At 38.9% G+C, this 13,515-nt stretch overlaps 1 protein-coding gene across 1 annotated transcript; it reads right to left on the reverse strand.

The window, feature by feature from the left end:
• Positions 1–576: 576 nt before the first annotated feature.
• Positions 577–1,617, reverse strand: LOC135464173 (probable G-protein coupled receptor 139). Its single transcript, XM_064741676.1, has one exon. It carries the CDS (start codon positions 1,615–1,617, stop codon positions 577–579), a length of 1,041 nt encoding a protein of 346 aa, XP_064597746.1.
• Positions 1,618–13,515: the final 11,898 nt, after the last annotated feature.

The following is a 13,515-nucleotide window of genomic DNA, read 5'->3' on the forward strand; positions in this document are numbered from 1 at the left end:
AGATACAGTGCTTGGACGCTTGTCTTATATTCATTGAATATGTACAACAATGTTTCTTAATCGCAATGACTCTTATCACAAATATGACTATTCATCGGACGATTGGACGTCAAGATTCAAACCCATCAAAATACAAACACGAAGAGTTACGCGAATAACGAAAACAAGGTGATACAGAAGTGGGCACATCTAACAGTTTTTACAAGAATATATACATATAGATACGTCATCTGGTATTTTCATAGTCTCCGCAAGAATATATACATATAGATACGTCATCTGGTATTTTCATAGTCTCCGCAAGAATATATACATATAGATACGTCATCTGGTATCTCCATAGTCTCCGCAAGAATATATATATGGACAGGCTGTTGTGCATTTTGTAAATCATATTTTTTCACTCAACACTCAAAGGTAGTGAAATTATTTGTGCTTTTGAAATTTTGAAATTTCTATAAGAACGTAGTTTTGTGGATTTAAAATTTCGCTGTTTCTATAAGGATGTGGCTTTGTAGATTTCGTAATTCTTAATTTCTCTAACCCTGTGACCAGTACTGAGGTCTTGTAGGTGGCTCACAGTTTCTGAATTGTTGTGGACATTGAATACTGGTGATGTGATGATTTATCCTCTCGTCTTCGGAAATGCGACGTTAACAATTTGATTAACATAGATCGGAACTTAGGACTGCTGAAAAAATAGAAAAATACATTACAGACATGGTTGAGTTCTGCTGTTAGTAAGACAAGTTCTGTATACAAGAAGTACGTTGCCTGGGTGTGGGGATCCATAGAGGCTGGTTGATAAACGGAGCCCAGGTAAAAGATACAGATGGGCAACAGGAAACAAACGCAGGCGATGGACACGGCGACAAGCATGATAGTTACTTGCTTCTGCTGGTTATTTCTACTCGGCGCTCTCCTATCCACGGTCGTCATTTTTTTCTGCAGTCGGATTGATTTCTTCATGCCGTATATGATGAGAGCGTTGAGAACTGTCAGCACTCCACATGGTATAAAGGCGTACACACACGAGTTTATCCAGTACCAGTAATGCTTCTCGAAGTAGTCATACCTCTTCCGAGAGCGGCAATTCAGTTGTATATCCGGGTTCGAATCCACGTAGATTTCGTAGGTCCACAAAAAGTGAATGTTAAGCGAAACCAGCAAACAACCAATGATTGTGGCCAAAATCTTAGCGCGAAACATCGTGAAGATTCTGTTGACCCTTAGCGGGAACCATACCGCCACGAACCGTTCGATAGTCATAGTGACTAGTGTCCAGGTGGAGAAATGAATGAGGAAGTTCCCCAGAAAAGTGGTTATGGAGCACCCGAGATCGCCAATGGGCACATTGTACGCTGTCAGCTGTTGATAGATCAGCTTCATGAGCAGTACACAAGCGTCTAACACCGCCAACAAAGCCACAAAGAAAGAAGCATTGGTAAACGGTTTTATCATACATATTGTGATAAACGCCAGCAAGTTACAGATCAGACCAACAAACGCCAACACCCACAAGGCACTGTTGTTCACGTAGTAGGCAATCCTGAATTCAATGAATTGTTTTACCTGTTCAGACGCACTTCCGTTCCCTCCGAACTCTGAAATATTCATGTTGATGACTCTTCTGAATGAATTCTCAAATCTGTGCTAAACAGAAGGTAATATGTTCATGGGAGGCACCGTAACTTGTGAATCATCATACTGGACTGCAGAACATTGTCAAATTGTTCCTCTGTCGTTCGTATTCTTCTGTCGAATGCTATCCTTTATGCGCCTTCTCTGGAAATATGCCAAAATCACATCATAGATTTTTGTTTTTTAAAAACGCAGAATATATAGGGTTGCATTGATAAGAATTGAAATTAAATTTAATCAACGATTTTATCCTACATATTGTTATATTGTAATAAGTGTTATTAGACAGCTGTTACTCTCAACATCTAGGTACGTTCGCTTGAACAAAGTGGCTGTTGAAGACATACTACTTCTCAGCTTGCCATTGCCCTGTCACTCACCGTCAATCCAGCGTTCAATACCATGCGCAATAACAAAGCATTCTCTAAAACCCAAGTTTCATCTTACACATGGAATCATTCATGAAAATAGATTCTACTGTTTCAGCATTTACATGAAGAGTTGAAATAAAACCTTATATGAGGCACACTGAAAAATTCCGATTTTCAATGGCTATGTGGCCATTTATCAACTATCACACTGTCATAGCTGCTCTGGTTTTTGACTATTCACGCATTTTATGTGAATACCTATAATCATATATAAATTAGACGGAGACAGACAGTAGCTGACGTTTAAAACCTCCATCCTTGATATTACAGAAAATTGATACCGAGAGATGTGGAGGAGTGTTGCCAATAACGTTGTATTCATGGGAAATATTGATCATATTTAGACTGGAGAAAGTAAACTTTATTAAGCAATACGACATTAGTGTGACGAAAGAAATGTAATATTCGGCCGTTCTCTATTGAAATATTGAGTGGAGCCCAGCATGTAGCAATTTACTTAGCGTTCTTAACTCTGGTCTTCTGTGTTATTGGCTAAAATTGACAGATATGTCGATACCCTTAGGTAACAAGCTTAAGCTCATGGATACTATCGGTAGTTGATTCAACCATCATGTATTACCATCCTAAATATAGGATCTACCCTGCTGCTTTCCTGGAAACGATCATCTTATTTCTTCTTTAAAAAATCTCCTCTGACGAAAGCTGGCACCAAAAATGTCATACTTTTAATTTTTGATCACACCACCTTGCACGTGACACGTTGACACAAACTTTAAATAGGAACTGAAGTTGTGCTTTTTTGACTGAGACACTTTAGTTAAAGCTTTTTTGCGTTGAATCCCCCCCCCCCTCCAAAAAAAAAATCTTATGTATAGGGTCTACACAATTCCTAGAATTAATAGGTGTTAATACAAAACCGAAAGGCAACAAAAAACAGCATCAGCGTTTTCTTGGTATGACAGATTGAGTATAGCCTAACGCGACTTCGACAATGTTTTAACTATTTTGTAGCGATAGTCGATATACCATCTAAAACTAAGAATAACTGTAAGAGGTGATCAACTACGAAGTTGCTGTAGATGTAGAAACAGAGATATATAAAACAAAGATTTGTGTTAAGAGATGTTAATAACCAGGTGCACCTTTGAAATGGAACACAAACCACCGAGGAAATTAGGGAAGCATGTAAAATAAGAAATTATGACGAAGTCATAGAATGGAAAACATAGTCAATGCTGCCAAAGAACGCAAGAATGTTCTCAATCAAGATTTAAATGGTGTGCTTGTTTAGCTTTTAAGCTGTCGTTAATCAAAACTATGTATCTCGGTTACGGTGCCATAATGCCTATCGCTTTGATTGCAACGAGATATAAATCAACACAGTAGAGCAACTTCACTTAACTCCAGATTAAGAGAAACTGTCTTCTAGACACACTCTCCATATTTACTCGAGAATTACACTTTTCATACAGAAAGTTTGTGTGAAAAACCTTTGATGAAACAAGTGTTTTCGCCATACTTTTGACGTTAATTGAAATCATCATAACACATAGTATTTAACAAACGCTACAAAGCCAGATACCCATACACTACAATAGTACCTTTCGGCGTGTTGTTGTCCAAGTAAGGATAACTAACAGTGAAAAAATTGAAATTATCCCAATTGTCTTAAAAGCAACGGGACGCCAATGTATCATGAAACAAGCCGAAATCGCTTACGATCTCCCTAATTATTTAGGAATTGCTTTCTTTGAAATGAAAAAATCCTTGTATAGCACAAGATTGACCTTTTCTAACGCAAATCACTTGGAAATGTTTAGAACCTACATTAGCATTCATTCTTATGTCACTTCCGCTGTTACGACACAGCTTTTGCTACATTCAGAATCGCTGAAATCTAACACACTTCGTGCGATGCGCCCAACGTTTTCTCTGATAAAACAAATCAATACAATGATGACAAAACGATGTATTTTTGGACAGGCGTGTTGCCGTATTTCGGCCATCTACCCCAATTAGTTAACATCCAGCCCGCTGACACTAACCTTGCGTGCTCTCTCAACTAATTACCTCTAATATATAGCTTCTATAGTTTTACAAAGAGGAAAGGATCCACTTGGTCTAGACAAATCCATTACTCAGGTGACGTTCACTAATTGCACATTCTGGCAAACAGCCAATCATAAACGACCTTCCAGTTTCACTTGTATACTTGTTCGGCGATATGCGTGAGTGTACGTTGCAGCGTACAAGTGGTAGATTAGCCGCTGTACTCACCAAACATGGTGTCGGCTGCCAAATAACTACGACATTAGGAAATGAATTTGTTTACAGCCCATCGTAAACCCATTCTTTTTCTTTTTTGCGTCAGCGTTTTCACAATAGCTTTGCCTGCAGGCATCAAAAAGTTTCTAACCATCTTATTCATTCTTGAACAATGAGACCATTTTGATTGACATCCTTCTGCATCTTGAGAACTACTCTACGATACGTCGAGTAGACAATTCAGAATGAGTAATAACAGTAAGGATAGTTCCGACAACTGTCTGAGAACGGGGTCATATAAGATTTGGGTTTGGAATGATGGCCCTTTGTCCTTTATCCCCAGCATGTCCAGCCTCTTGTACACATAATCTTAAGACACTTTCGCCCGGATAGTTCCCTGAGATAAGGTGAAGATTTCGGGATCACTAAGCTCCCGATATTGAACCTCTAAGGATTCAGTACCGGCAACTTGCTCAAACCAAACGCTAGCACTGCTCTAGCCCTTCTTTACACACCTCAGTGTTCTCTCTTCGGAGACTGTTTATTAACTAGGGCTCATCAAAACTAGGGCTCATGACTGATCGGAACAGAAATCAGAACGATCTCAATGTTCCGCTGTTCGAAAAGTATTACAAAGAAACTTAAACGTCAATAAAATACATTTATAAAATGTTACAATGTTGGGCTCCTGTGCTCCTCCATGCCAACATTATCATAACAAGAATACAATACTGAAAGCGACAACAATCAGCTATGGTTTTCAGATCTAAGGATCAAGTGCGACATTTGAATAGAACTCGTAAGTCATGAAACGGCGTCCCAAGTCGCAAGATGCATTTCCAAAGCAAATTTAATTATTTATTTGTTTGATTAGTGTTTTACGTCGTACTCAAGAATATTTCACTTATGAGACGGCGATCAGCGTTATAGTAGGAGGAAACAGAGCAGAGCCCGGGGAAACCCAAGACTATCCGCAGGTTTCTTAAAGACTTTCCCACATACGGCCAGATAGGAAGCTAGCATGTAAAATCATGTACATGCTATCATGTACATGTTCAAACAGTTACACATTACACGCCCCATAGCTCAATGGCTTAGCCAGTATTAAGTAAGTATGCAGCCATGCTAACTGTAACAAGCAAGGCGTCATTGGCCTAGGATTACTCAAAATGCCGTATTGTCATCACATTTAATATACAATCACATTAAAAGAATGCAAATGAACCGCAGAAGCTTGATCACTCTGAACCATGCCGGAAAAGGCATTACAGATTCAGACTCCGGCAGTAATGCAACTCTCGGATGAACTAGTGATTTAACTGAATGGTTGTTGCTTAACGCCACGTCGGCCATATGTCAGGCATATCGCAGCGAACCGATGAATTGTTCAACGCCATGCTTTACCGAGAATATGTAGTCCCATGTGCGATTGCCTACTGCTGACATCTTACCTCTCGTTGGCTGGCACAAAGAGATTGTAACTGCAATCGATTGTAGATCCTGCAACTGAGTTTACAATTGATTTTTAAAATACGTTGGGCCGTTTGCACAAAGGAATTGTAAGGCTGTTCTAATTTTTAAGTTACAGTCCTGACCTTAAGCCAATTTTAACTCGTACCCAAATTACATTGCACATCTTTGCAAACATATTTACAACGGAGTCAACCCGATTGTAATTCTGATCGTAGCTTACAATCCCTTCATGCAAGAGGGTGTTAAATATAAGCTATCCGTACGATCGAGATCTTTTAATCGATAATTTACAATCAACTTTGGTCTACGATCCGTTTGTGTAAGCGACCCCTGTTTCATAGCGTGATATGCAGCCATCAAACGGCCATTATCAGACACAGTCCATGTCAAGATATACATGACCGTAAACTGTTAATCGACCGCGTTTCGCTCCATAACGCATGCATTTGTTATGTCAGTAAGGTTCATTCAACTGGTCGCAATTATTAGCGGTTCACACAAAGACTTACTGAACCTTTGTTCACAAGGGAACTCTGACGGTCAATTCATTATTAAGGGATGAATTGCTCTGAACGGCGTGATATAGTCAGCTTCTTTTACAAAGGTAATCGATTGTGCTTAATGTTAGTTAGCTTTCTGATAAGAACTTTCACAATGGGTTTTGCGATGACGTCCACTTAACAACCTTCTGTAGTGGCCGACTGCGTGCGGATAAAATGCCGCCACACAGGAGAGAATGACTCGCATTAAAGTGAAGTATCTTTAGCAAAGATAATCTATTCATTTTGGGTTTTTATATTTCACTATATACTCATAAATCGAGATTTCTCCCCAAAGATCTTTCGATAGGGAAGCACAAACGAAACAACTGGCCTTTACAAAACAGCTCAATATGTCCAAGATTTATTAACATGCAGCTCGTCCTTGATGAATAAAAAAATTAGAAACAAAGGCTTGATCTTGTTTCGACGGTTTTAAATGTCTGATTACTTGAACAGTGTTACAGTGGCGATGGTAGACAATTCCTTACAGTCGCGCGCCATAACTTGATGTAGTGCGCACTTTTTCTGTAATACCGATGCACTGTGCTGTCGCTTTTTGGCTTTCAATTCAGTTTACATCCGTTTGGATTTTAATCTTATTAGATGAACTAGCTTCATGACGGCTGATAATTAAAACCTGCATGAGGTAGTGAACGGAAATCCGCATCAGCAGGCAGATAGTACTTCCCATGTCCGCTACCGATTTCTCTCTGACATTTAGAATTTGTGAGTGTATCTAGATAATAAGCTGAACAGGGACATCCTTTAACCGAAATGTAGAAAAAAACATAGGCAATTATCCTGTGATTTTATAATATTTTGGTTGTTTTCCAGAAAACCTCATACCTCTGTGACATATATCATACTTTAAAGAAATTTACACAGCTGTGAAAGTGTAATCGTGATGTTTACACAACCTAATGGTGTTTAGGTAAAAGCGACATGCCAAATTGTTTTTTAAATGCACCACATTGTTCTAAAAACATATAAGCATAGCACTGAAAGGCTTGACGTGTCAAATACGATATCTATATCTAAACATTTAGCCCAAAAAAGTCGTACAAAGCCATCATACTCACCCGATAAACAGAAAAAGCTTGTTCTGTAATAAAGTCCGTTTCATCAACTGGTCACGGATTGGATGACAAGGGAGGAATATGCACAAATTCACAGGTGGGTTGAGTGATCAGAATGAAGTTATTGACGGCGCTGGTCCTGCGCACGGTGTCGTTCTGATACTGTGCTGACGTTCGTCAAAATGTCAGGTACTGCCCGGATGATCACAGCTCCAGCTGTCTGCCGAATAGCGTCACAAAGAAATAATGAGGAGTTCCAGTTTGCATCTAGCCGCAAATTCTTTCAGTTTTTCCCCCTACTGTGTCAGTTTTCTACGATAGAGCCACGCTGTCTCCATCAAACAACTCTCATTAAAAGACTTGTCTCGGATTGTCATAAAATATAAAAATGGCCTCACTCTTCAATTGCCAAAATATGAGCGTTTCGTGTTGAAGCGGGCGTCCACGTGTTTGAGAGAGAGTTTATACTGACAGCCGTCGCGATTAACCAGTGACCAGCCGCTACTTTATAACTCTGTCTCTGCTATGATAGAGAGCTGAAGTTAGTGTATAGGCCTGGAATCAGGGGTTGTCAGATATCGATCTCCGCTAAACAAATGACGTTTCTCGTCGCGGACTGCAAGAACACTGGAGAGGCAGATGGCTGCTTCCTTTGCCGCTCCAAGTGGGTAGGTATGGTTTACGGAACAGCAGGCAATGTTCACAGGCACGAACATGTGTTGTGGATGTTCAAAGTTCTCGGTAACATAGAGCTACACGGTCAGAATCTTTTCACACTGTTTGGTAAAAAATTTGTATATACACCTCTGAGAATATGCGCTTTAGGCAAGCCTGTGACTTTTGTGCCCTCCACAGAATAGAAATTCAAGAAAAGTTTCGTTTATAGACTTCTTGGCTCTGACTTTCAACGTGTATTAAATTTTCGATGAAATGTCTTTGACTCAGAGTCAAATATGGAACTGAAATTTTGTGTCACGTTCTCATCATTATTCATCATTGTAAGCAATTGCAAACAACACCAAACCTTAGATGAGTGACCCGTATGAACCGATTATGAGTTGTCGCCCTTGGTCGTCCCGAACGAGGAATGAGACACATGCCATCCAACTTGTCTAGCTACATCATCTGGACAGTTAACCCCTTCCAACATTTTCCGCGTCATAGGTGTGAAGTGTACATCTTGTAAACGTCAATATGGAACGTTTTCTTTCTGACGTAGTCTTTGGTAAAAGATGATTTAGTGTAACAATTGACGATTTTACATGCAAAATAGTACATGCTCGTGCAAAATGAAGGCTTTACTTCACTCTGGCTTTGGCTATGTGAATGTAGCATGGATGCCAAATCACGTGATATCTCTCAGTCTTGAATCATTTATGTACTCTTTTCGGATTTTTCTTTTCTTGTTTCGTACATTAATATTGTATAAGTTTTTATTTACTTATTTATCTATCGATTGCCACCAAAAAGAACAATGGTCTTTGTGCTTCTAACTCTTTAATATACAATTCACATTTTTAACATAAAATGACTGTGGATGGCTATTTTCATCAGAATGAAGGTCCTGTAACTAGTGTTTGCTTTGTTTTACATTTATCGTCTATCGTCATTTTGAAAAAAAATAGCGCTAGCTTTACTTCTATATTTTATCGAATGACAAAAATTAAGGATCCCTTTTCTTCTTCAATCGCTTCCATTTCGACGAAGCCGCGGACCAAGAAAAGCATTTATTCATCGAATATTTCCCGTGACTTTTACTGTTAACCATTTTTTGTTCCACGATCATTGTCTGTATTCTTTATGGCGACAAAAACGCATCTAACTTGGTGTCAGATATCCATTAGTGTAACTCCGATTGACAGCAAATTCTTTGCGATTTCAACTTCCATACGGTCGCTTATTACAAAACTTTGTTCGCTGATTTACCGAGATTCAACATAGAGTTTCTGGAGGTTTCTAACTGCCATCCAGACCTACCACTCTCACTACATCACGGCCACCTTACTGCAAGCCCAATCCATCATGCACACCTTGACACTGCCTCCTCTAGCCGGGCTCTTAGGGTCTCGGGAGGCATAGCTACTATTATCCACACCTCACAGTCTCCCTTGTGTTCGGTCGGATTAGCAGGCTTCGACGCTGGGAATGGATCATGTGAAGTGTGATAGGTTTACCACAGTACTTTTCTGCGTATGATTTGTACTGCCGTGCAGGGAAACCCTCTTGACTGTGGAAAATTTATCGTCATGCATCTGTGGTACTCACCGAACATCCACTCATAATTACTCCCGTGATTACATAGTCGAAATCTGCTATGCGCTGTGCCGAACTTGTACCTTGCGGCATACCAGACTGATGTTTATCCATAGAACTGTTAGATGTGAGGAGTCACTACTGGCGTCGCTGGCTGTTGGCGGTTAATTAATACACGTGCTTCTAGAATTAATCGTTATTATAAGGCCTGTTATTTCTTCTACTAGCTTGGATGCTCCGGTGGATCAAAAAAAAGGACGTACCCATGATTAAGAGACAAGCCAGTTGGGTGTATTTTTGTCGGCAGTTTTGGGTTTCTTGATAAGCAGACTTACACTCGGAATGCATGGTTCATCAGTCGTAGGATGTGATAAACCATTTACCTCCAGTCTGTGTAGCGACCAAGGAGCCATAATTAAGATGGTAATCAGCGAAACGCTTTGCTGATACTATCGTTTAGTTGTACATAAAATGTTACGGTCAAACATCGGACCCAGTTTATCCTTTCTTTAAACTCGGATCAGAGTCGTCTACAAAACAAGCTGAGAAAAAAATTGCTCCAGTTAATTGTGTATAATCAAGTAGTTGAGAATTGCCTCTGCAAACTTTTAAAACTCAAGTTTGTTCAATCATCCAAGAGCTGTCACACAATATCTAGACTTTATCCTACATTGTGAGAAATCATTTGTACTTATAGCGATGATTCACTTGCATTACAGAGCTAATAATATAAACTGTTGAAAGCGCTTTCACATAGTGACTTTAAGTGTAACAAGTAGTTCATTTTACATACAAGCTGATATGGTTTCTTGAATTTTGTGTACACTGGTCTAAGTCATATTTTTTCGCTTACCGATGCATTTTGATTCCGACCTGAGCAACGTGGAGAACTCAAACAGCTTAATGCATATAATTACGATGTAGACCTTACCAAAGTTTATTCTATTTCAAACAAACATTCCGGATGTTCGTTGAAGACATTGTACAACTGATAATAAATACTGTTCTACGAATATAATAGAAAGATATAGAGAAGCCATGCTTGTATTATTCGTATGTACTGCATGGCTCTTCTTATAGTTGTGATATTAAGCTGTTAGAACCAAAGCATTTAGTTTACGTACGATTTCATCGGATGTTTTCACGGACATGTTTCTATATATAACCCAATCCTGCTCCAAGTTGCTGTAGTCGTGCTGTCTAATGGGGCTACCTAGAGGTGGACAAGGCCTGGCTTCCATGAAATTTCCTGACTGTAGAAAATGAATTGAGTCAGTAGGTTTTGCCTAAGTCCAACATAGAGTATTTCTCTAAAAGCTCCGACCAATGCTACGTCATTTACGACCACCTATGGAAATAACCGGGACAAACAGGGTTTAGGTTAAAGCCATAAACTGACAAAAAACAGTTAAAATAATATCATAATGAAACCAAGATCGACTTTTTAACCTATTCATGTTGAAAACCATATATCTCACTTTCAATTGTTTATGACTTCTAAACTCGTTAGAGTACGACTTTAATAAGTCTAATATATTATATTATAATATGTATGGTAAAGATGCTGCTTGAGGAAAAAATATTAAGAAGGAAGCTTTGGGACGAATTCCTCTTGACTGATGAGGTGGCGTGTTCCAGTGTAGCTGTCGATAGTTCAGTGGATACCAGATGAGAGATACAGCAGAATAAAGAAGCAATATCGTTCAAGTAGATCCCAGTTGATCAGGTAGATCAACTGATCCTCAACATCATATCTTTGTATACGATTGATAGTTGATCTCGATCAGTGAATGGTTAATTGATTATTCCACTGATTTATTGGATGACTTATTAATCAAATGACGCGATGATTGTCTAGTTAACATTTATTATGTCACGGATTGCTATAGTGACTGATTATTCAAGTAACGCAATGATTGTCTTGCTGACTTTTATGTGACGGATTATTATGATGATTGATTATTTAAATGACGCCATGATTGTGTGGTTAATTTTTATTATGTTAGGGATTATTATGATGACTGATTATTCAAGTGACACGATGATTGTCTGGTTAACTTTTATTATGTGAGGGATTATTATGATGACTGATTATTCAAGTGACACGATGATTGGTTCCCTTTTATTATGTGAGGGATTATTATGATGACTGATTATTCAAGTGACACGATGATTGGTTCCCTTTTATTATGTGAGGGATTATTATGATGACTGATTATTCAAGTGACACGATGATTGGTTCCCTTTTATTATGTGAGGGATTATTATGATGACTGATTATTTGAATGACGCCATGATTGTCTGGTTAACTTTTATTATGTGAGGGATTATTATGATGACGGATTATTTAAATGACGCCATGATTGTCTGGTTAACTTTTATTATGTGAGGGATTATTATGATGACGGATTATTTAAATGGACGCCATGATTGTCTGGTTAACTTTTATTATGTGAGGGATTATTATGATGACGGATTATTTAAATGACGCCATGATTGTCTGGTTAACTTTTATTATGTGAGGGATTATTATGATGACGGATTATTTAAATGACGCCATGATTGTCTGGTTAACTTTTATTATGTGAGGGATTATTATGATGACGGATTGTTATGATAGCTGATTATTCAAGTGATTTACTCACAAAAAGAGCTGTTTTACAAATTAGTCATACATTTTTGCGTGGAGGGTAATGGGCAACAAGTGTTCTGTGCTTTTGTTTTTCATGCATGTGATGGTTTGTTGTTGTCTCGGACATTGTTGTCGAGAGAGAGGCCCTGCCAGCGGTTTACAGCCCGATGAAGTTGGAACGCCGTGATGAACACTCATCGCCAGGCCTGCCCGCGGCCACAGTACACGGCTTCCACATATAATCAAAACTTCACGTTATTAAATGGCGCCGGAAGGAGATTTTAACGATACTTATTAACCCATACAAGGAAGTTTCTTATTAACTAAAGAGCTATACGGCGTGGAAACGTCCCCGAGGAGCAGCTCAAGGGACTATTAAAACGCTGGAGACAATCATTGCCGAGTTCCACTTTTGCATCACACAAAATCTGCCAAGTACCCACCTGCACAGATGCCAAGTCAACACCTCGGTGGGCGAGAGAGAAAAAAAAACAAGTTAATCAAGCACCCTTTATGACGTTTTTTTATGAGTTTTGAAGTGTTTTTGTCACCGAACTGCATATTAGTGTGATATTCTTCGTTGCCGTATGATTCAATTCCAAACCTTATGGTAATCACTAGCGTTCTATTTCAAACATATTTAATTTACAAAATTTGAAGATGTCCCTGACATGCTTATCCGCCAAACAGCAGCTTTCACATCATTTTTCACGAATTCTGTGGATGTTTGTTTTTTCGGATGGTTTTTGGAGAGGTTTTTCTCAAGAGTAAGTTTCTTTTAGCCTTGGCAGTCTTCCTACAAAATACATGTAAATGTGACTATGGGAATATATATTTCATAAATCCCTCATTTTTTTGTCTTCCATAAAAACACTTTTTATAGCGCGTGTTTTATGTACTTGTAAACTGTTTTGGCCTCCTTTCGTTATATCTTCCGTGAAACGAATTGCCGCGAAATTCGTTCACAGACAAATTCGATGCGTTTTCCTCTGATATAGAGAAGATGTCAGGGTTTACTCTGATTCAATATCAGGGCTGTCAGCCAATTCCCTGAAAGTGAAATCCGAAAACTGTGAAAAAAGCACCATCTAAATGTCATAATGTACAACGCCTTGGCTGGGTGTCATTCCCGTTGTTTCTGGGAAACCGAGATACATATTTTATTATCGCCAGCTTATCCGCTAGCATGGTACAGGATCTGAATACTGATTGCTCTGAGTCGCCTAGAACATAACTTGCGT

Source organism: Liolophura sinensis, chromosome 1 (assembly GCF_032854445.1).
Source record: "Liolophura sinensis isolate JHLJ2023 chromosome 1, CUHK_Ljap_v2, whole genome shotgun sequence".
NCBI classification, from domain to species: Eukaryota; Metazoa; Mollusca; class Polyplacophora; order Chitonida; family Chitonidae; genus Liolophura; species Liolophura sinensis.